We start from the raw sequence: 21096 nt of genomic DNA, 5'->3' as shown, positions 1-21096 counted from the left end.
TTTTACCTGATGGCCGGTCCCATAGACCCACTACACGACCTTACCTCAATTTAATTTATCACCAGGTAAGCGTAGCGAGAGCGTCCGCTACCTAGCTACACACACGGATCGGGTCGTCATTGCGATCGCTCACCGTCCGACCGGTGTAACTAACCCTCCGGAGGTTTTGGGGATCGAACCCAAGGAAGTCAGAGCCACCCTTCGCTCTCAAGCCATCACATTTCTCACATGGTTTGGTTAGTATGCATTGCATTTGAACATAACCAAACCATACCAACTAACATGCATCATTTAATAACAATATAAGAAAATCACTAACCGAGGAGAGTCCTGAATCCCTACCTGGATTCCGATGCTTTTTCTTACGTACTCCGAGAGTCGCGAACCTTCGGTTCCTCAGGTAACTGGAGTCCTGAGTTCCAACATTTTCAACGGTTAATAACTTTTGAACAGTTAAACGAAATCTCGACGATTAATATATCGTCCAAACCAACTTTTCCTGGTTTGACCAGGAGTTGACCACTTTGACTATCGTTTGACCAACATTTCTTAGTTTGACCAGTGTTGACCGATTTGACCCTATTTGACCAATCGCCACAAATTCGATAATTATCTCAATTATCGAAAATTTTACCATTTATTGTTCTTAGACTTTTCGCCAATCATAACCATATCAAGATGTTTCTCAAATCAACACAATTTCCTTTTCAATTAGGTGCACCCCGAAAATTACTAAGGGCACCCAACATTAAACATAAACCATGACTAGCTTTCTATTTAAATACCAAGGTCTCATGGTGTAGCATTCAGCATCCATAAACCATGATAAACAAAACCATGATTATGCCATATTGATTTAGTCTCAATCCAAAATATCATAGCATGCCCTGGTTAATTTTCCATGACCAATAGTCAAGCAAAAGGAAACCACCACGTACAATTCAACCTCACATGTCCAATTAACAATCAAGATAGACCACCTTTAATTCTAATCAGAAAGCAACAACCCAATCTAAACACACACCAAGTAATGCAGGATTCCACGTACACTACTCGTGTGCTCCCAACAAATCAACTACAACACAATTGATATATTCCAAAGGTTACGTGAATGACATGCAGCTCACCTCTCCAACCAAATAGAAGGCAGATTATTCATTCAAGCAAATCCTGTCTTGCAGGGAAAAGTACAGCAGAGATGAAAACTACCACGACGAGATTCTTCTTCTGCGTTAACATATAATTAAGGTACGGTGATCAATCAATCATGAATCCGTCTTCCAAAATGAACCCAAACAATCGACAATTTCTTACCTTCGTTCCAATTAGATACAACTTCTGCTTTTCAACAAGATCAAGCCTCACTCTAAGTTCTAGGACCAGGAACATCATCAACGTCAGCCCAAGAAGCATTGGAAAAGCCGCCGTGCACTGAGTTTCCGACAAAACCCATAGACACCCAAAACATCAATCATTAAGACTTGATCGAAACCAAAAACCAATCATAGCACGACGTAGAGAACGATGAGAGGGTTATGTTTCATACCACATGCAGACAAATCGGTGACCGGAGTCGCCGGAAATTGCCACGAAATCACCGGAGCAGTCTGGTCTTCTCGGCGTCGATTCGACCTCCACAGTCGACGAACGATCAAGATAGGGACAGTACCGTGACGGTGACGACAAGACGAAGAGAACGGTGCCAGTTCGCCGTCGTGGGGTGACCGGACGCCGGAGTTGTGGCCGGGTCACATGATCGGGTCGCCAGGTCTCTCTTGCGGATTGAGAGCTCGGAAGCTTCTAGGTAGATCTAGTACATTTGATCTGATCCCACCCTTATATAATTGAAAGCAATGGCTGTGATGAAGCGGTGGGGATTTTAGACGGCTAGGATAACACCACCCAATTTCTTTTTCCCCATTTAATATTTTTTCACAATTCCAAAACTTCAGAAATTCATAACAATTAGCTCGGGTATCCGAAAAATTCCCCGAAAATTTCCACAAACTCGTCATGTTGTGCACTTTATTATGCAATCCTTAAATAGAGGATTTTTCGTTCCTGAAAATATTCTCGAGCACCTTGATGACTACCGAGATCGTTAAGTAGTCTATCGAACGATCTCAATTTAGCTCGTTAAACTTTTTCGGGGCTCACATGAGCCAAACAATCGGGTTGTGGCTTATACGTTCGGGGTAAGTAAGTTAGAGTTCCTTCCTCTAACCTATACTTGGGGGACTATCATGGTCATGCCATAGTCTTGCTAGTATGGCAAATATTTACTTCGATACCGGAGCTCTATGCTCAACCTCCACGGCATCGTCGAACATAACCCACAACCAAACTTCCGTTTTACTAACTACATAACTTGGGGGACTCGGTGAGTAACCACACTCTCGATCCTCACACATGCATCATATGCATACAACATATACATATCATTATGTACGCGTCATCGCGTTCATCATACATCTATGCATCATATGCACTTCGTTATACTTTCACAACCACATCCATTTCAGACTCATACGTCGTGTTTCGACACTACATCATACGGGCATCCACACCATGTGTAGCATGCATCTCACATAAACATTCATGCACCTCGATGCATTTGACTCAAATGGCACTTAAATTGCCCTAGCGCAATCAATATGCTCTTTGTAGTACACTCTTATCTTATTCGCAGGTACTAGCTCGATGGTGGGCCCCGTGGCACCAACTTGTCATGGAAACTTCACAAGACCCGGAAGAGTCCCTTCTTACTTACGGAGTTGGGGGACTAGTATGGGTATGGCGTTCAGCGAGGTCATCACTCATACTTGGCGGCATCATATTTAAACTCCCCAACTAAGAAGCGCCTCTTACTCGGGGACTTGGGGGACTTGTACATACTGCCTATAACACATACCGCCAAGCATAAGCAACGACCTCTTAGGTGGGCCCCGCGACATGGTTGGTCCCGCCTACAACATGCATCCGGTAGACCGACACCCGAGCTACCTCGCCATGGTGGAGGTCGGCCGGTACCTTGCTAGAAGGCCACCCTCCCATGCTCTCCAAGAGGCTTCAAGAGAAGCAATATGTACATTGTATCCCACATCGGAAATATAGAATAGATGGGGACTTCCTTTACCTATAAGAGGAAGTCCTCCCCTTCTTAGATGAGGATGGGATCCATGATCCCCACACTTGTATACTACAAAGGCTACTTGGCCTCACTCATAGTGGAATATCTAAGTGGACGTAGCCTTGCCTCAAGGGCAAGGTGAATCACTATACATGCTTGTGTCATTTCTCTGTCCCTCTCTACCTTGCCTCATACTTAGTTCCCGTTCCGTATTCTCTGTGTGAGACAGTTTACTTAAAAAAAATTCGATCCAAACCCGCTCCGTTAATCCTGCGGATCATTGATAGTTCGATTCAAATCCGTATCCACTGGATTAACGGATACCCGATCTGCTAATCCGACCAGTTTATAATTTCAAATATTTTAAAATTTTAATTAGTAATATTAAATTTATATCATGATACCTCATAAGATATTAATAAAATATTAAAACAACATGAAGAGTATCACCAAAAGTAGAGTTACATTATCAAAATTCTTAATGCTTCTTGGAATATTGGGTGATGGACTGTCCCTTAGATTTCTGCAAAAAAATTGTATTAGAAATTCTTAAGATTAAATACTTGTTACTCCTCAAACTTTTTCCTGAAAAATAGTTTAGTCTCTCGCCTTTTAAATTAAACTGGATAGTCCTTATTCTCCCTAATTCTCATACAAAAGGTCCACAATATGTCTAAAATGGCTATTATACCCTCACTTCCTCTTTTTTTTATTTTTATTCTCTCTCTCTACTGCTCGGTCAGCGAGGTCCTTGGCCACAGAAGGGTCGCCGCCGCCGCTCAAATCACTCAAATCACTATTCCACTTTCTTCCACCACCGAACCAAAATGTTTCCAGATTATCGACTTTCTTCCCTTGTCAATTTTCGAATTTGAAATCCAATTTGATCGCATTCTCACTACTAAAAACAATTGCAATTGCTTCGGCAATCTACGACGGCATTGGTTTCCGTCGCAAAAACCTAGCATTGGCGACCGGATACACGACGGCAACTTCGCCGTTGCATATATTTGGGGAGTGTGCTACGGCAATCAAATGCGGTAGCAGGATTAAGGATGGACACGACGTCGTATTCTGATTAATGTTTATTCAAGAGGACTCGGTTCGTATCTACGCCTCTACCGTAGCGCTCTCTCTCTCTCTCGATGCCGACGTCCTTTCGCCATTACCTGTGGCCGGGCTCCGACATCATTTTCAGATCTGTGGCAAGCCTCCTCTAAATCCTTATCTGCTTCACACTCTTTCTATTAGAGTTGGATCTCGAAATACTTCGCCTTTTTTTTTTTTTTTTTTCAAATCTGTGGTAAGCACTTTGCGAAATTTCTCTGTTTGGATTGGGTGTTTCATGTTCTAGAGCACGTGGGTTTTCTGGGACTTGTACTAAAAGTATAGCTTGCTTCATTCAGTTGCCTCAAACCCAGCTGCGAGCTCTGGGAATAGAGAAACCTTGGAACTCTCCTTCTGCCAAAATGGGTACCTCCTCCTCTCTTCTTCTCTCATTCTCATTCCACTTTTCGATTTCTCCACTTCCTTTCAGTCATGGGTACCTCTGATTTTGTACAAATTCTTTCAGTTTCTGTTCAGATTTTGATTTTCTGTGAGGCTAATCTTGAAATTTGGTATGATTTCTTAAGTATCTCTCTAGATTCCATGCACAAGAGATGTGCCACTAGAGGCAAGAAGAAGGCGTGGAGAAAGAATCGAAAGTAAGATTTTTGCTCTGAAGTATAGGAATTAATTGGGTCACTATTTAATCCGCACTATTTCTGAAATTGAATTTCATTGGCATCTTTATTTGTTTATATTTTTTCTTTATCAGATGGTTACATCGTCTATGACATTTAACATTTGTGTTAATTTAGTCCAAAATGCAATATGTAGCTGCTAGTTTATAAAATCGGGGGAAGATGATACATGTACTAGGCTTTATATACAGAAAATGCAGCTAGAGTGAGAAATTTTGATTAAATTCTGTGAATTAAAAATTTTGGGTTGGTTGAACAATTTAGGTTTTAATTTCTCAGTATTGTGTTTTGATATTCTTCTAAATTTTTTTACAGATCTTTATTTACGTTTGAGAAATATTCCCTCCTTTGTCTCTCTCTTCTACCGAAACATTATGATAACCACTCAAGCAACTTTCGCTGGTGATGATACTAGGTATGCCTTTTCCTTTTAGGCGTTTTATTTAATTTGTTATCTATTTTCATATAGGATTTCTGTCTAAGTCTCAGTTGGCTATTTGTATTTGCTGGTTTAGTTTCAAGTTCTAGCGTCTTCATTTTTCATTTGCATGAAATTCATATATAATGTTTGGGGTTTGTTTATTTAGTTGTTTGGAAGAGTGGTGTCGAAGTGGAAGCTTTTTGCTAAAAAAATTTCAGGTTAGCATATCTATGTGAGCATTGGCAAGGATACCAAATAATGAATTGAGGTCGCTAGTCTTGCTATATATGAGTTGCTTTAAAAATCAATTGTCTTCATAATGAGAGATGAATATGTTGTAACTATCAATTGTTTTGATGTTATATGGTAAGATTTCAGTAGAGGAACTTGTTCAAACATATATATTGTGTGGTGCCATATGTTTTTCGTTCTTTTTGGCAGCAGTTATACTAAGTTTTCTATTGTTAGTTTCAGGGACATACAAATTTGGGCAATATAATGAGAGGAATTGGATGATATGGCAGCTCATGTGCAGGTATATGATAAGATATACAAGGCTTATATATATGAACCCGAGTAAAAGGAAAATTATTACTAAGCTACCTTGTTATGTAGATTACTTGATTAATTGAAGAGTAATGCTCTCTTCAGTACTTTCCTTTCAATTTCAAACATTCTTTCTTTTTTCAGTATAGATTATTTTTTTACAAAAAGGGTTCTCGATTTAGTCACTGTGTTAGTGTGCTGGATTTAATGATGTTCTGTTATTGTTTTGTATCTCTATGTTACTAGTTGGTGGTTGGTCACTTAATAAAGAAATAACAATATTACCGGTCTTTGCTTGTGCTTGCTACTATTGTGAATATGCCTTTTAAGCTGGCCCTTCTAATTAGTTGTCATTAACACACAAGTTTCACCAAGTTATAAAGGAATTACTTCCAACTGTCTCTTACTCAAGGCGAGTCTATATATTTATAAGTTTTATGATCCTGTCTAATTGAATCAAATTTATATTGATATATTTTCTTGCTAAATTGAAATTGTGCTGCATAACCTCTGAGATGTAGAATTTACTAAAATAGACTTCAGGCAGTACCGTTGTCAGGCATTGCATACTTGAAAGTTGAAATTGCTGTCAAACATTTACTTATGTGAGTCGGTAATCATTTTCTTGTACTATGAAACAATGGGGCTGCTTGAAAGTTTATATATATAAACCCCATCTGACATTGATAGGTAATGGGACGATCCTCTCCTAATGATAAGCTTCTGCTTGTTCTAGCGCTAAGGAGAAGGGGACATGTTGTTGCTGTTACTGGTGATGGCAATAATGATGCTCCTGCACTACATGAGGTTTAATTGATTCTTTTTGTACTTTTATTTTAATTATGTTTTTCGATTCTTTGGTGAAGTTCTATTGTCATTTTAACTCAAGTGTTCTAGGTTATAATGGTTTTTTTTTTTTTTTTTGACCAGGCCGACATTGGTCTTGCTATAGGTATTCAAGATTCTGAGGTTGCCAAAGAGAGTTCTGATATCATTATCTTGGATGACAATTTTGCTTTAGTTGTGAAGGTTAGTATTTATATTTAACCTTTTGTTATTATGTTTATGTTGCTCTTTAGTTTCAGTGGTCATAACTTCTCTAGTTAAAAAGTTAAAACTGTCTGTTTAGCAATGTAGTGATCATGAGATTTGATATGCGTGAGGCCTGCAATTCCAATTTAAGACCGCAAGAGAGTTGGATATGAAGAGTTTTGTTTTTTGTTGCTGCTGTAATTATTATTTTGTTGTTGTTATCTTTATTGTGATTCTTAATCTTATTCTCTAATGCTGATTCATCTATAATTGAAATTTGCTTGATTGGTGTAGGTTGTCAGATAAGGACGTTTTGCATATGCAAACATTTACTTTCATTTTCTTGTACTTGAAAGTTGATATATACATATTATGCAGGAGGATTAGAATGGGGCTGCTCCAGCTATAAGTGTTCTGGCGTGGATCCTAATATAAATTTGAAAGTATGCTTAGGCAGCAGCTGTGGTTGATAGTCTGGCCATCTTTTAGAAGTGAAGGTGCTGCAGTGCTGTTGCTTTGGCTGACTCGTGATTGTTGCTTGGTTATAGATGATGGGTTTCATATTGTAATTTGATATTTTTCAGTTCATAATAATTGCTATAGATGGTACTAGCTTTGGCGTGCAATTCACACCTCTTTTTTTTTTTATAAATGAAATATTCTTTTGCAACGGCAAAGTATCTGTCGCAATCAATTCATCCCACTTTTTTTTTTAAAATGAAATATCTTTTTGCGACGGCAAAGTACCCGTCGCAAATAATTTAGTCATTGTGACGGCAATAGTTTTCCGTCGCAGATACTTTTTGCAACGGAAATTTACCGTCGCAAATGGATCTTGTGACGCCACCTATTGCAACGCTAACATTTCCGTCGCAAAAGGCTCAATTTGCCGTCACGAAAAGTTCTTGCCGTCGCAAAAGCAATTGTTTTTAGTAGTGTCTCTTCATCGTCACCGCCCCTTCGATTTGATCTTCTTACTTCCTAAATCGAAGCTCCCATCGCCGTTCTAGTTTCGATCATCTATCTCAGTCGAATGTGCGAGTCGATTGAGACGGTGCGGGCTGGTTGCCGATCTCACCTAACCGGAAGAGAGAACACGCACTACTAAAAATAATTACTTTTGCGACGCCTATTTTGCGACGGCAAATTGAGCTTTTGCGACGGAAAAAACTTTTCGCGACGGAAAATTGAGCCTTTTGCGACGGAAATGTTGGCGTTGCAATAGGTGGCGTCACAAGATCCATTTGCGATGGTAAAATGTCGTCGCAAAAGATAATTGCGACGGTATTCTCTTGCCGTCGCATCAGTTATTGTTTTGCGACGGCGATTTGCTACGCAGGCTTCCGTCGCAAAATTTCCATTAGGGTAGCCCAGGTGGAGGTATTTGCTACGGCTATGTTGCCGTCGCAATGTGTATATTTTCAAAATAACCGCCAAATCTTGCCGCCAAAATTGATGCTACGGTTAGTTTGCCGTCGCAAATATATTTATAAACTTTTATTAAAATATTTTGATAAATAGATAAAACTATATAATTTTATACCAATTGTGACGCTGAAATGGCCGTCGCAAATGCTAATTTTGTTTTATTATTATTATTATTTTTTGCCTATTTCCACAAAATTAAACAAATAAATAATAATAATAATAGTTAAGCAATTAAATATCTGCAGAAATTAACATTAATTCATGAAAAATATAGTTAAACATATCCATTGAGTCATCGTACCATATTCAAATACAAACACAAATGAAAATAAATGTGTTGTCATTTCCAAGTATTGAAAATTATAACCACACTTGAAATAAAACAACAATCACAAGTGCACCATTTTACTTTGTCATTTTGTGAGCTTTGCACTTGCTTTCATTTGCTTTGGTCTTTTTGCCATGAGAACCTGTAATATAAACATAGAAAAACCAATGTTACCTTAATGTCCAGTAAGCAAGATAGACAACAAAATGCAGATATTCTTTCGTGATGGTGTCTATACAAACAAAACAAAAAACATTAGGCATTGATGGACCTCAATCAATAGTAACAGTTATTGTAATGCACAAGGGTGTCGTTGTCTGTGCTTGTCTATCATATTCATGTCCACAAGATTCATCTTCTCGCAATGGGTAGCTAATACTTTACAAGCAATCTAATATTCATACTGTAAATTCAGAGAGCTAAGCTTCGGCATTGATGAGAAATAAGCCATAAGGGAGTTTCCTGCACTAAAAATACGGACAACCTCTAACCCGAGGGGCATACCACATAAAAGTCAAAACAGCTGCACAGTAAGCTATTATCCATTACTGGATGCTTCCTACAAACAGAAGTGGGCTGTTGTTTGGGATCTAAATGTGCTTCCAGAGCTCTTTAAAGTGACAAATGGAGAAAGTAGAAATCATGGAACATGCATGATTCTCAAGTATAGCTTTCACTATGAAAATTAACCTTAACCAACAGCACTGGAATCCCTTAGTATCTTCCAACTCAAAATCATATATAGTAATCAAGCATTATTTTGTTTCAGTCAAAAGGAAGATACCATGATGGCAATCTGAGCTACATACTCTGCAAATTCCTTGGTAGCTTCAAACTCAAAGTCATAAGCATATGTGGCGTAAGAATCACAACAGATAATGTGTTGAACATTCTCATACTGTGGATCTGGAAAGAAGTGACCATACTGCAAATAATAATAATAATGAATTATGTTATTATTACTATTATTATAATAATAAATGGTGCATTACTAGCAGTGACTCTGACAGCAAACAACAGGACACTTACAGAATGACCAGTTTTGAATTCAGATGATGTCCTCAATCGCAGTACACAGCCAAAAGCATATGGTCGACTTAGCATCCGGTACCTGCAAATCATGCATCTCAGTCACTAGAACCTAGATATGTTATGTATGCTTAGAACCTTTACATCTTTTGTCGAGAAGGGTAAGAACCAGTGAGAATTGGCCCAGCTCCAATGAGGGCACCCTCTAAGATAATTTAATATTCTCGAAACCTAAAAACTTATTTGTCACTCTATCCAATGGCTTACTATATCTATCTCCATCAAAATTAGAAGCAAAGATAAGATATTCATTAAAGTATACATAATACATACTAGATGGAATTTAACTTTTACTGTCCGCACTCCATATTCTACAGTCCGCACTCCATGTTTCCTTTAATGACTAGTATCTTAAATTTTGTCTCTTTATGCATAGTTTTGAAAGTGAGAATTGTGGATTATAAATTTGAGAGTGTGAATTTCATTATCCTATTAAAACCTTAGACCAAATCATAATATTACACCTCAGTTCGTTCTTCAATTGAATTGTGAAGAAATAGCTATAAATCCACACGAACCATTGGTCTTGGTCCTATTAGGTTGATTTCTCAAATTTTCGGCCTCAAACGCCTAACCCTATCCAATATGATGCATGCACCCTAAGCGAGGTCCTCCGACTATTGACAAATGTTATTTTAGTCAGGAGCCATCAATATTTGTGTCAATTTCAATTGATGCCCCCACCAACAACAAATTGGACTAGGTTTTGTTACTCTAATTCTCTTCCTCTAATTCATATGATTGTATCTTCCACTGCAAAATTTGCTCTGTGCTTTTCATTTCTTGTGTTTTGTTACTCAGAAATTTGAAGCAATTTTTCTCAGTTTTTTTTTTCTTTTCTGGTCAAGTTTTTTTGAACAGTGAATATAGGCAATTTCATCGTCACGAGGAATAGAGTTGATTGAGTTTGTTTGATTCGTGTAGTTTCTGTTAGGTTGAGAGCTTCACATAGTGGCATTTCTGCTCCGTTTTGATTGTTTCCGCAACTTTTTTTTTTGGGAAAATGATCATTTACCTAATTTCAGCTTAAAAATTGCCCACTTGCTCCATTAAGAGTTTTTTAACCTCATTTACCCAAAACACTCTAAGGGATTATTTCCCTATTACCCAATTAATTCTTTTTTATTTATTTTTGGGACTTTTTTGCCCTTTCCTTCTTTCTCACTTAGAGGGAGAAGTCATCCTCCACCTTGCCGGACTCCGGTGACCAGTGGCCGGCAGCCAACTCCGGTCACCGGAATCCGGAATCCGGCGACCGGTAACCGAAATCCGGCAACCGATGACCGGAATCCGGCTATTATTGCCCCCCAGTAATCATATTATTGCCCCCAGTAACCATATTATTGCCCCCCAATACTCATATTATTGCCTCCCAAAAATCATATTATTGCCTCCAATAATCATATGATTGCCGTCCAGTGAATTGTATAAACTCCCAAAACCAAAATGAATACACTTCAGGTACAATTGATCAATTTATAATCATATTATTGCCCCCCAATAATCATATTATTGCCTCCCAATAATCATATTATTGCCTCATAATAATCATATTATTGCCCCAATAATCATATTATTACCCTCCAATAATCATATTATTGCCCTCAAGTGAACCAAAATGAATACACTAAAGACACAATTGATCAATTTATATGTTCAATTGTACACCTTCACTTTTTTTTTCCTTTCCCATTCTCGGAGCTCACAGTATACAAAAAAAAAAAAAAAAAAGTGATATGGGCACCCAGAAATTGCTCTGGGCACCCACCGGAGTGTGAGGCCGGTGCAGGATTGGTCAGGGAGCGGAGTTGGATCGTCATCGTCTTCGTTGAGATGGGAAGAGTTGGCAAAACAAGGTTGATGGGACCGGACCACCGACCTCAACCTCAACCACCTTCCGTCTTCGTCGCCGTGGGTTCCCCAATTAAGACCCGGCCAAGATCCGGATCGAGAAACAGAGACGAGATGGCCCAGAATCCGCCGGATCGATTGAGTTGTTGGCCCGAATCCGAAGGTGGAGCGCCGGAGCAGCCATGGCAGAGAGAGAGAGAGAGAGTCTGGGGGAGAGAGAGTATGGTTCGGGTGACGGCGACGCTCGGAGGTTGAGGTCGAATCCGGATGCAGTGCTCCTATCTCCTCTGATGGCGGTGGAGACTTGATGGAGGTGGTGGCCCGAAGCCGCCGGAGCAACCATGGCACAGAGAGATAGAGAGAGAGCGAAGCCGGAGGTGGGGCGCGGCACAGAGAGAGAGAGAGAGTGAGATAGAGAGTCTGGGAGGATAGAGTTTAATAGGGGGCAAAACTGTCACTATAGGTTAGATTGGGTAAATGGGGTTAAAAAACTCTTGGTGGAGTAAGTGGGCAATGTTTGGGCTAAAATTGGGTAAGTGGTCACGACCCCTTTTTTTTTCAGGTGAAAATTCAGTGATATAATCATGCCAGACGTGCATACTCTTGTGAATGATTTCATTATCAAGCTGAAAAAGCGGTATGTATTAAAGCACAATTTATATATAGTCTTAGTTGAACTGATTTTAGGGCTGAAGAGAGTGTAGTTTTGGTTAAGTAGGAGTCGTTTCACATTATTGATTGTGGATGCTCTGTGCTGTGCTGGCAGTAAAATCGAGGGTTCGCAGGCTATGGCGAAGCAGACGGCTGAGTTACTTCGCTCGATGATTTCGTCGCAGCGTGTGCCCTACACGAATCAAGCTGGAGCATTGATTGATGCTGTAACGGCTGTTGGGGATCAGCTGATTGCTGCAAATCCTGTGGGTAGGTGTATGGAAATGTTATATAAGTAGCAGTAATCATGCCACTGTAGTATTATTTGGTTTGGTTAGTAGATTTTGTCATCAGAACGACAGTCATTCATGTTGCTTGAACATCTTTGTTTGTAATGTCACTTGGTAACCTTTACTACTTTAGCAACTGTTTTCTAGTGGCTTGTCAAATTAGACCATATATATAGGGATCAGTCGAATTGGATGTTTTCTTTGGTCTATTTTGAAAATCAGAAATGATAAATGAAGTGTTTTGTTTCATGAATGTTTTGGTTGATTACATATATATACAAAAGTTATTTACTACATATTTTCTGCTTAAATAGTTGATTGCAGTCTGCAAATGGTGCTTGAACACCCAAAAGTAAGAATCTTTTTTTGGTTTTCATTTGAACATGGACAAAAGTAAGAGTCTTATGTTCCTCTGTGTTTATGCTAAAATAAATATGCATGTTATCTTCTATTGTCTAGGAGGAACTTTGTGGGAGAAAATTCTTTCCTACAGCTTTTATGTGGGTCCCCTGAATGGAATCCAAAACTTGGTTTTTGGACGAGCAAAGCCAATATTTGAACAAAACTCTACCTTTTTTTGTTTGGTGAAAGTAGACTAAAGTGTTGTAATGGGAGAGGGTAGAGTTGAAGTCCTACCGTTAGTGTTGGTTCCAGTGCTCTACCTCTGGAGCCATACTCCCCCCTCCCCTAGTACCAGAAAGAAAACCTTTTGACAACTATGGAAGCTAGGAATATGGCTTTACGACTAAATTATATGTTTTACAAATGCAAATGCAATTTGAGATATACCCACCTAGCTTAGTGAAAATAATCTACACAATTTCTTTCCTATCTATAAAGCATTCTCTGAATAGTTTTAGGATTAATTTCAGTTTACCCCCCTGAAGTTTGGGGGTGTCATCATTTCACCCCCTCTACTTTCAATTTTGAATTTTTACCCCCTAAACTTTCCAATTTCAATCAGCCGTGTCCAATTTCTCCTATTCCGTCCAAAGTCAACGTTAACTTTGACTTTTGAGGGGTAAAATGGTCATTTCAAGACCAAAAAAATATAAAAATAAAAAAAATCTTTTTTATTTTTTTTATTTTTTTTTTCTGTTTCTTCATTTTTATTTTTAATTTTTATTATTATTTTTTTATTTTATTTTTTTTGTTTTCAACCTATACACCACAAGTTATTATAAAAAGAAAAAAAATACTTTAGGTGGTTAAAAGCCGCTCGCTGGTCTACGATATTTGTGATAAATCTCCGATAAAGTGAAGAAATATCTGTGTAAAATCATTTTCGGTCTACGATATTTGTGATATATCTCCAATAAAGTGAAAAAATTTAGGATATATCCCCAATAAAGTGAAGCAATATCTGTAAAAATGATTTTACAATTTATCTGTAAATATCTGTATATCCCCAATAAAGTGAAGAAATATCTGTGTAAAATCATTTTTTACAGATATTTATTTACAGATAAAGTGTAAAATTATTTTTTACAGATATTTCTTTACTTTATTGGGGATGTATCCTAAAATTCTTCACTTTATCAGAGATATATCACAAATATCGTAGACCAGTGAGTGTGTAAAATCATTTTTTACAGATATTTATTTATAGATAAAGTGTAAAATTATTTTTTACAGATATTTCTTCACTTTATTGGGGATATATTCTAAAATTCTTCACTTTATCGGAGATATATCACAAATATCGTAGACTAGCGAGTGGCTTTCAACCACCTAGAGTATTTTTTTTGTTTTTATAAACCTATTATAACTTTTAGTGTATAGGTTGAAGACAAAATAAAAAAAAAAAAAAAAAAAAAACGAAAAAACAGAAAAATAAATAAATATATATATATATATATATATATATATATATATATATATATTTTATATATTTATTTATCTTGAAATGACCATTTTACCCCTCAAAAGTCAAAGTTAACGTTGACTTTGGACTGAATAGGAGAAATTGGACACGGTTGATTGAAATTGGAAAGTTTAGGGGGTAAAAATTCAAAATTGAAAGTACAGGGAGTGAAATGATGACACCCCCAAACCTCAGGGGGGTAAACTGAAATTAATCCATAGTTTTAAATCTGTGTTAACTTTGGCTATTATTAATTCAAACATGTCAGGCCTACTGAATTTTACTTTCATGGTAGTAAAGTACTCATGTTGCTAAGTGTACTCACCAATTTAATCATGCAGGGATTTTCTAATTCAGAAATATCATCTCAGAAGCACTGTATCTATTTATTTATTGTTAATTTTTTTTTAATCTTTATATATTTAGAGGCTGACTTATTCTATTTTCCCTGGTGATCTTAGGTAAACATGATTGCAGAACTTGCTGTGGGTAATATTGTGAGGCGGGTTTTGCACAACATTCATAATTTCGAAAAGTAGAATACTTAACTGTCATTAAGATTCATAGCTTAACTGTCATTAAGATTTAATTTCGACAATGCTTTGAACCAAGCCTGTATTTTATATTAGTAACCTTTTGTGCTTTTTTGAGAATAGCCAACTGTCTTTTTTACACATACATCTACAGTTATATACATTGTACATACATCTACAGTCTGCGGTACTGTTCATACTATTCATTTAACAACAAAATCCCTCGAGTGTAATGGATGAAGAAAATGCTTGATTTTGTGAATGCCGGTTTTGCTCTTGAGTTTAGTGAATAAAGAAAACGCCTGATATAGTGCGTTCAGGAAGGCTCGATTGAAGGCAGTCATCATACGAGGCATCGGTGAAGAGAGGGATTGGGACAAAACTTTCGTTGCAGAGATTGTTGGGAATGAGAACAAGAGAACAAAGAACTCAAACACAATAACTGGATTGAATGACTTGATTCTTTATTGAATAACAGTGGCTATTTTATAGCCTTACATGAATAAACAAAATAGCTAGAAATCAGCCCACGCTTACAGAAACGTGGTAGATGCAACAAGGAAAAAATCAAAACAGAAATCCCTGAAGAAAGTGTCAAAGCTGTGAACAACCTCCTGAAGACTAGGGTCTTATTTAAACTGAAACTAAAACCCAATCAGCAATAATCCTAAAACTACCAGGAAACCAAATAACCCTTCATTCCTTCCCTTAAACTTACTGCAAATTGCAGTCAGTTTACATCAGGAACTTTTCCAACACCCAGCAACTCTCTTAACTTCAGAAAAGCATCGAGCTTCAGCGGTTTGGTCACCAAATCTGCCACCTGATCCTGACTTCCACAATGAACCAAAGCAATCGTACCATCCTTAGTAAGATTTCTCAAGAAATGATACCTCACATCGATATGCTTGCTACGCCCGTGCATCACCGGATTCTTAGACAGTTTGATAGTTGAGCTGTTGTCACATCTTACATGTGTGCACCCTCCATCAGAATGCCCCAATTCATTCAAAATCCTTTTTATCCAGAGAGCTTGACAAGCACACATTGCAGCTGCCACAAATTCTGCCTCTGTGGTTGATAAAGTCACTATTGGCTGCTTCTTCGAACTCCACGAAACTGCTCCAGAGCTCAGCAAAAATACATACCCACTTGTACTCTTCCTATCCTCCATATCTCCGGCATAGTCGCTATCTGTAAATGCAAGCAATTCACCACTTCCTCCTTTCTTGTAATGAATTCCAAAGTTTACAGTCCCTCTCAAATGTCGAAGTGCCCTTTTTGCTACTTGTAGATGAAGCTCTGTAGGTTTAGACATGTATCTACTTATGAGGCAAGTGACAAACATCATATCCGGTCTTGTGGCCGTGAGATACATCAAACTGCCCACCAATTTCTTATAGTACGTTTCATCCACCGTAATGCCATCTTCATCTTTGTTGATTTTGCATCCAGGAACTATTGGATTATTAACTGAATTGCTTTCCATCATACCAAACCTCTTTAAAACTTCCAATGCATATTTCTTTTGGCATATGTAGATACCATCTGACCTCTGTAACACTTCAATCCCAAGGAAAAAACGCATCTTCCCCAAGTCCGACATGTCGAACTCTCTCATCATGGAACTCTTGAACTCGGACAACATAATTTCATCATCACCAGTAAATATTAAATCGTCAACATAAACACTTACAATGATGATCTTTCCTTCTCTGCTTTTCTTAGTGAACAATGTCTGCTCGCTGTCACACCTTTGGAAACCTTCATTGTTGAAGTGTGCTTCGATTCGGCTAAACCAAGCTCGTGGAGCTTGCTTTAATCCATACAAAGCTTTATGCAACTTGTAAACTAGATGTTCGCTGCCCCTTTTCTCATACCCCTTCAGTTGTTCAACATAGACATCTTCGTTCAGCTCACCATGAAGAAAGGCTGATTTGACATCCAACCGAAAGATTTTCCAGCTTTTCTGCGCTGCTAAAGCAATAATCATCCTCACCGTATCCAACCTTGCCACCGGTGCAAAAACCTCCGTGTAGTCTATGCCATACTTTTGTGAGTACCCTTTAGCAACTAGCCTTGCCTTGTGCTTATCAATGTCCCCATGCTCATTGTACTTCGTTTTGTACACCCACTTCACTCAGATTTTTTTTGCTCCAACCGGCAGCTCAGTGAGTGACCAAGTCTTGTTCTTCTCTATGGAATTGATTTCACAGTCCATAGCATGTCTCCAATTTGCATTCTTTACTGCCTCTTCGAAATGAATAGGATCAGTTGACACAACTAATGCCATGTTTGCTTCATCTTCAGATAATCCTTCCCCAGTAACATAATCTTGCATCCACACCGGAGGACCCCTCTCTCTTCCTTCATCTTCCCCTACTTCATCTCTAGTTCTATCTCCCTCACCAATTTCTACACCACTGTTTCTCTCCTCACCATTATTAACATCTTCATTTCCACCGTCACTCTCCCTATCTACCTCACTGTTTTCTTGATTCTCACCCCAATCTAAGTCTAAAAGAATTTGCTTCTCATAAGACACATCCCAATCCCATTGTTTTTCTTCTTCGAAAACCACATCCCTACTCACTACAATCTTCTTAGTGATAGGATCAAACAATCTATACCCCTTTGACTCCTCACTAACTCCCAAAAATACACAAGGAAAACTTTTATTATCAAGCTTACCTCTTCTCACATCTGGAATGTGTACATGAGCCAAGCAGCCAAAGACTCGGAAGTGATCTACTGTGGGTTTTATCCCGCTCCATGCTTCTTGCGGTGTAATATCTTTTACTGCCAATGTCGGACACCTGTTTAGAACATAGAATGTCCAATTCACTGCCTCCGGCCAAAATGTCTTCGGAATTCCTTTGTCAGAAAGCATCGATCGGACCATGTTCATCACTGTTCTGTTTTTCCTTTCGGCTACACCATTGTGTTGTGGAGTGTATGCCGTGGTCAGCTGCCTCTTGATTCCCTTTCGCCTGCAGAACTCATTGAACTCGTTGGAAGTGAATTCTCCTCCCCTATCAATCCGTAAACACTTCACAAACATCCCTGTGTCCTTTTCCACCATTATTTTGAACCTTTTAAAGCAATTCAGTGCCTCCGACTTTTCAACCAATAAAAACACCCATGATTTCCGACTAAAATCATCAATGAAACACAATGTGTACCTCTTTCCACTATTAGACTCAGGAGAGATAGGACCGCAAATATCGGCTTGAATCAGCTCCAATTTCTGACTTGCTCTCCAAGTGCTTTTCTTCGGCATGGCATCTCTATGTTGCTTGCCATTGATACAATCCACGCAGGTCATGCTTGAGGCAGGAAATTGGGGAAGTCCACGTACCATTTTCTTCCACTGCAGGGTTCTTAGTCCTTTATAGCTCAAATGGCCATATCATCTATGCCAAAGGTAGGAGAGGTCTTGAGAGCTTGTGTGAAAACATCTTTCTGGTTGAACTTGTGTAGGGACTTGAACTTGAGTCTGTGCTAGCAGGATGAACATTCTGTTGGCGCTCATTAGGGTTTGAATGATTAAACCCTTCTCTGGATGGTAGATCTTACAGACTCCTCCCTGAATTAAGATTGCCAAACCTCTCTCTTGAAGTTGTCCTATGCTCAAGAGATTATTTTTGAGCTCTGGAACATAGTACACTTCATTGACAACATGATTAACTCCATTCAATAATAGCTTCACATTCCCTTTTCCAGCCACACTCATTCTACTATTGTTTCCCAACTTAACTGAATGTTGAAAACTTTCATCTAAATTGGTAAACATACCTCGATATCCACACATATGATTGGAGCACCTTGAGTCAAGAAACCACGCATCATTCCGTTTCACATCATGTAATTCAACATGCGACATCAGTAGCATCTCGTCCTCTTCATTCAGCTCTGCGTAATTGGCTTCCTTGTTCAAACTTGGACATTCATATTGGAAATGTCCAAGTTTGTGGCACTTGAAACATTCCACCGTGGCCCTATTAAACACTTGTCCTCTTCCACGACCTCTTCCTCTGTAATTGCTTCTTCCTCGGCCTCTTCCTCCAACTCTTTCATCATAGACCCTCAGTGCTTGGTCATCTCCTTCATTCTTTCGAAACTTTTGTTCATGAACAAGTAGTGAACTCTGCAATTCATCCACTGAAAGACGATTGATGTCTTTCGACTCCTCGATCGAACAAACTATGTAGTTGAACTTCTCAGTGAGTGTGCGCAAGATCTTCTCAACGATCTTCACATCAGGCATGTTCTCTCCAAGATTCCTCATATCGTTTGCCACCAGCATCACCCTTGCAAAGTAATCTGTGACAGATTCTCCAAGTTTCATCTCCAACACTTCAAAATTCCTGCGAAGGATTTGAAGTTGGGCACGCTGCACCCTAGCGTTTCCTTGGTACATGACCTTCATGGAATCCCACAGCTGCTTTGCCGTCTCCTTCTGAGCAATTGTCTTCAGAATGGACTTGTTAATGGATTGGAAAAGATAATTCTTGGCCTTCAGATCCTTTAGCTTTGTCTCCTCCAAGGTTTTTCTCTGTGCACCAGTTAAAACTTCTCCAGTAGCAGGTTCTGCATAACCCGTCTCAATAACACTCCAAAACTCCTTTGAACGTAGGAGATTCTCCATTAGCATGTTCCAATGCTCATAATCCCCATCAAACTTTGGGATGCAAGGTTGCGCAAAGTTACTTGACTCTGCTGCCATTTTTCACTTCCTGACTCTGTGGTTTGGAAATCACTCGAAAAGACTGCAGCTTTTCTTTCAGGCCCAGTGGGGGCTCTGATAGTCTGAAACCAGTTTGTTGGGAATGAGAACAAGAGAACAAAGAACTCAAACACAATAACTGGATTGAATGACTTGATTCTTTATTGAATAACAGTGGCTATTTTATAGCCTTACATGAATAAACAGAATAGCTAGAAAGCAGCCCACGCTTACAGAAACGTGGTAGATGCAACAAGGAAAAAATCAAAACAGAAATCCCTGAAGAAAGTGTCAAAGCTGTGAACAACCTTCTGAAGACTAGGGACTTATTTAAACTGAAACTAAAACCCAATCAGCAATAATCCTAAAACTACCAGGAAACCAAATAACCCTTCAGAGATAGAGAGAGATTGGTGTAAAACCTTCGATATTGGTGCAGAGAGAGATTGGCACAAAAGTTTCGCTGCAGATATAGAGAGAGATCGGTACAAAAAGGTTGGTAATTCACTTCCATTTGTTTCCCATAATTCCAAGGTTTTAGTTTAATTTCGTAAATAGAATAGAGTGTTAATCGTTCGCCTAGCTATTTTGTTCATCTGGATTTCGACGAATGAGAAGAGCTGCAGTGATCTGATTGGCGATATATGAAATGATCAATGATGTTTTTTTCTGCTGAGTTTCATTAGTTTGGATTTTGAGTGATAAAAGGATGAATCAGTTTGGGTTTGTCTTCGACGATATCCAATTTGTCCTTTTGATGGGTTTGGTTTTGGTTTTGGTTTTGTTTTCTGTTTCCGTTGGTTTTGAACTGATTGGGGGTTTGATTTTTTAGGGGTTTTCTTTGTGTTGGAGTGTGAGATCTCAGTAATTGATTGGACTGGTTTGAGGTGAGTTGTTTGCTAATTTCAGTTTGATTTTTGGTTAGTCTTTCAGCTAAAGTCATAGTCTTTAGCCATTTGAAAATTCATGGTCTTACTTTGTTCTTTTATTGTTATTGAGGAATTATTGGGTTTTGATTTGGGTAGGAAGAGAACAATATATCTCAATCTATAAGTCTCAATTATCTGTGTCATTACACTGTGGGTTTGTTAAAAAAATATAACAGCATTGCCTATGTTCAACTGTTAAAATCGATTTCTTTTCAGTAAACTGCGCTTAATCGCTTCTTTGATTTCAATGCAGGACAACTAAGCGACAGTACTTCTCTATATAGTAGTCTTTACCAGGTTATACCTGTTTTGCTGATCTTATACATGCTAGGAAACTTCATGTTTTTGTAGCATTTCGTTCAAAACATCAGTGCCATTCTTTGTTCTCCTTTTGTATAATTTGTTCTCAAGGCACCCTTGAGAAACTCTCGTTTCACTTCAAAATGGTAGCAAGTATGCTCTACTTCCGTGTATGCATTTGAACACCCTCCGTGCTTGGATAAGTAACTGTCGTGCTAGCAAAGAATCGAGTC

General features: G+C 38.5%; 1 protein-coding gene and 1 long non-coding RNA gene across 7 annotated transcripts; one reads left to right on the top strand and one right to left on the bottom strand.

Annotated features, from left to right (window-relative positions):
* Positions 1-866: 866 nt before the first annotated feature.
* On the bottom strand, positions 867-1792 carry LOC133714267 (uncharacterized). The gene is made up of 3 exons (XR_009848528.1): positions 1547-1792; positions 1315-1431; positions 867-1227 (listed from the first exon to the last, which is right to left on the bottom strand). It is a non-coding gene; the product is annotated as an uncharacterized LOC133714267 (long non-coding RNA).
* A 2094-nt stretch (positions 1793-3886) lies between these two features.
* LOC133717176 (calcium-transporting ATPase 5, plasma membrane-type-like) lies at positions 3887-7554 on the top strand. Of its 6 annotated transcripts, XR_009849449.1 has the most exons (8): positions 3887-4433; positions 4537-4603; positions 4765-4836; positions 5191-5290; positions 5765-5831; positions 6533-6649; positions 6773-6871; positions 7253-7554. XR_009849449.1 is itself a non-coding variant. In XM_062143840.1 (7 exons), exons 4-7 carry the CDS (start codon positions 5814-5816, stop codon positions 7259-7261), a joined length of 243 nt encoding a protein of 80 aa, XP_061999824.1. In that variant the 5' UTR covers positions 4442-4603; positions 4776-4836; positions 5191-5290; positions 5765-5813; the 3' UTR covers positions 7262-7554. The 6 variants fall into 6 exon arrangements, 3 of the variants coding, with proteins under 3 accessions (XP_061999824.1, XP_061999823.1, XP_061999822.1); XR_009849451.1 differs by lacking the exon at positions 3887-4433 and having other exon boundaries at positions 4442-4603; positions 5771-5831; positions 6579-6649; XR_009849450.1 differs by lacking the exon at positions 3887-4433 and having other exon boundaries at positions 4442-4603; positions 6579-6649.
* Positions 7555-21096: the final 13542 nt, after the last annotated feature.

This window comes from Rosa rugosa, chromosome 6 (assembly GCF_958449725.1).
Source record: "Rosa rugosa chromosome 6, drRosRugo1.1, whole genome shotgun sequence".
Taxonomy (NCBI): Eukaryota; Viridiplantae; Streptophyta; class Magnoliopsida; order Rosales; family Rosaceae; genus Rosa; species Rosa rugosa.
The sequence above is the reverse complement of the archived record's forward strand: the minus strand, read 5'-3'. Positions and strand labels throughout refer to the sequence as shown.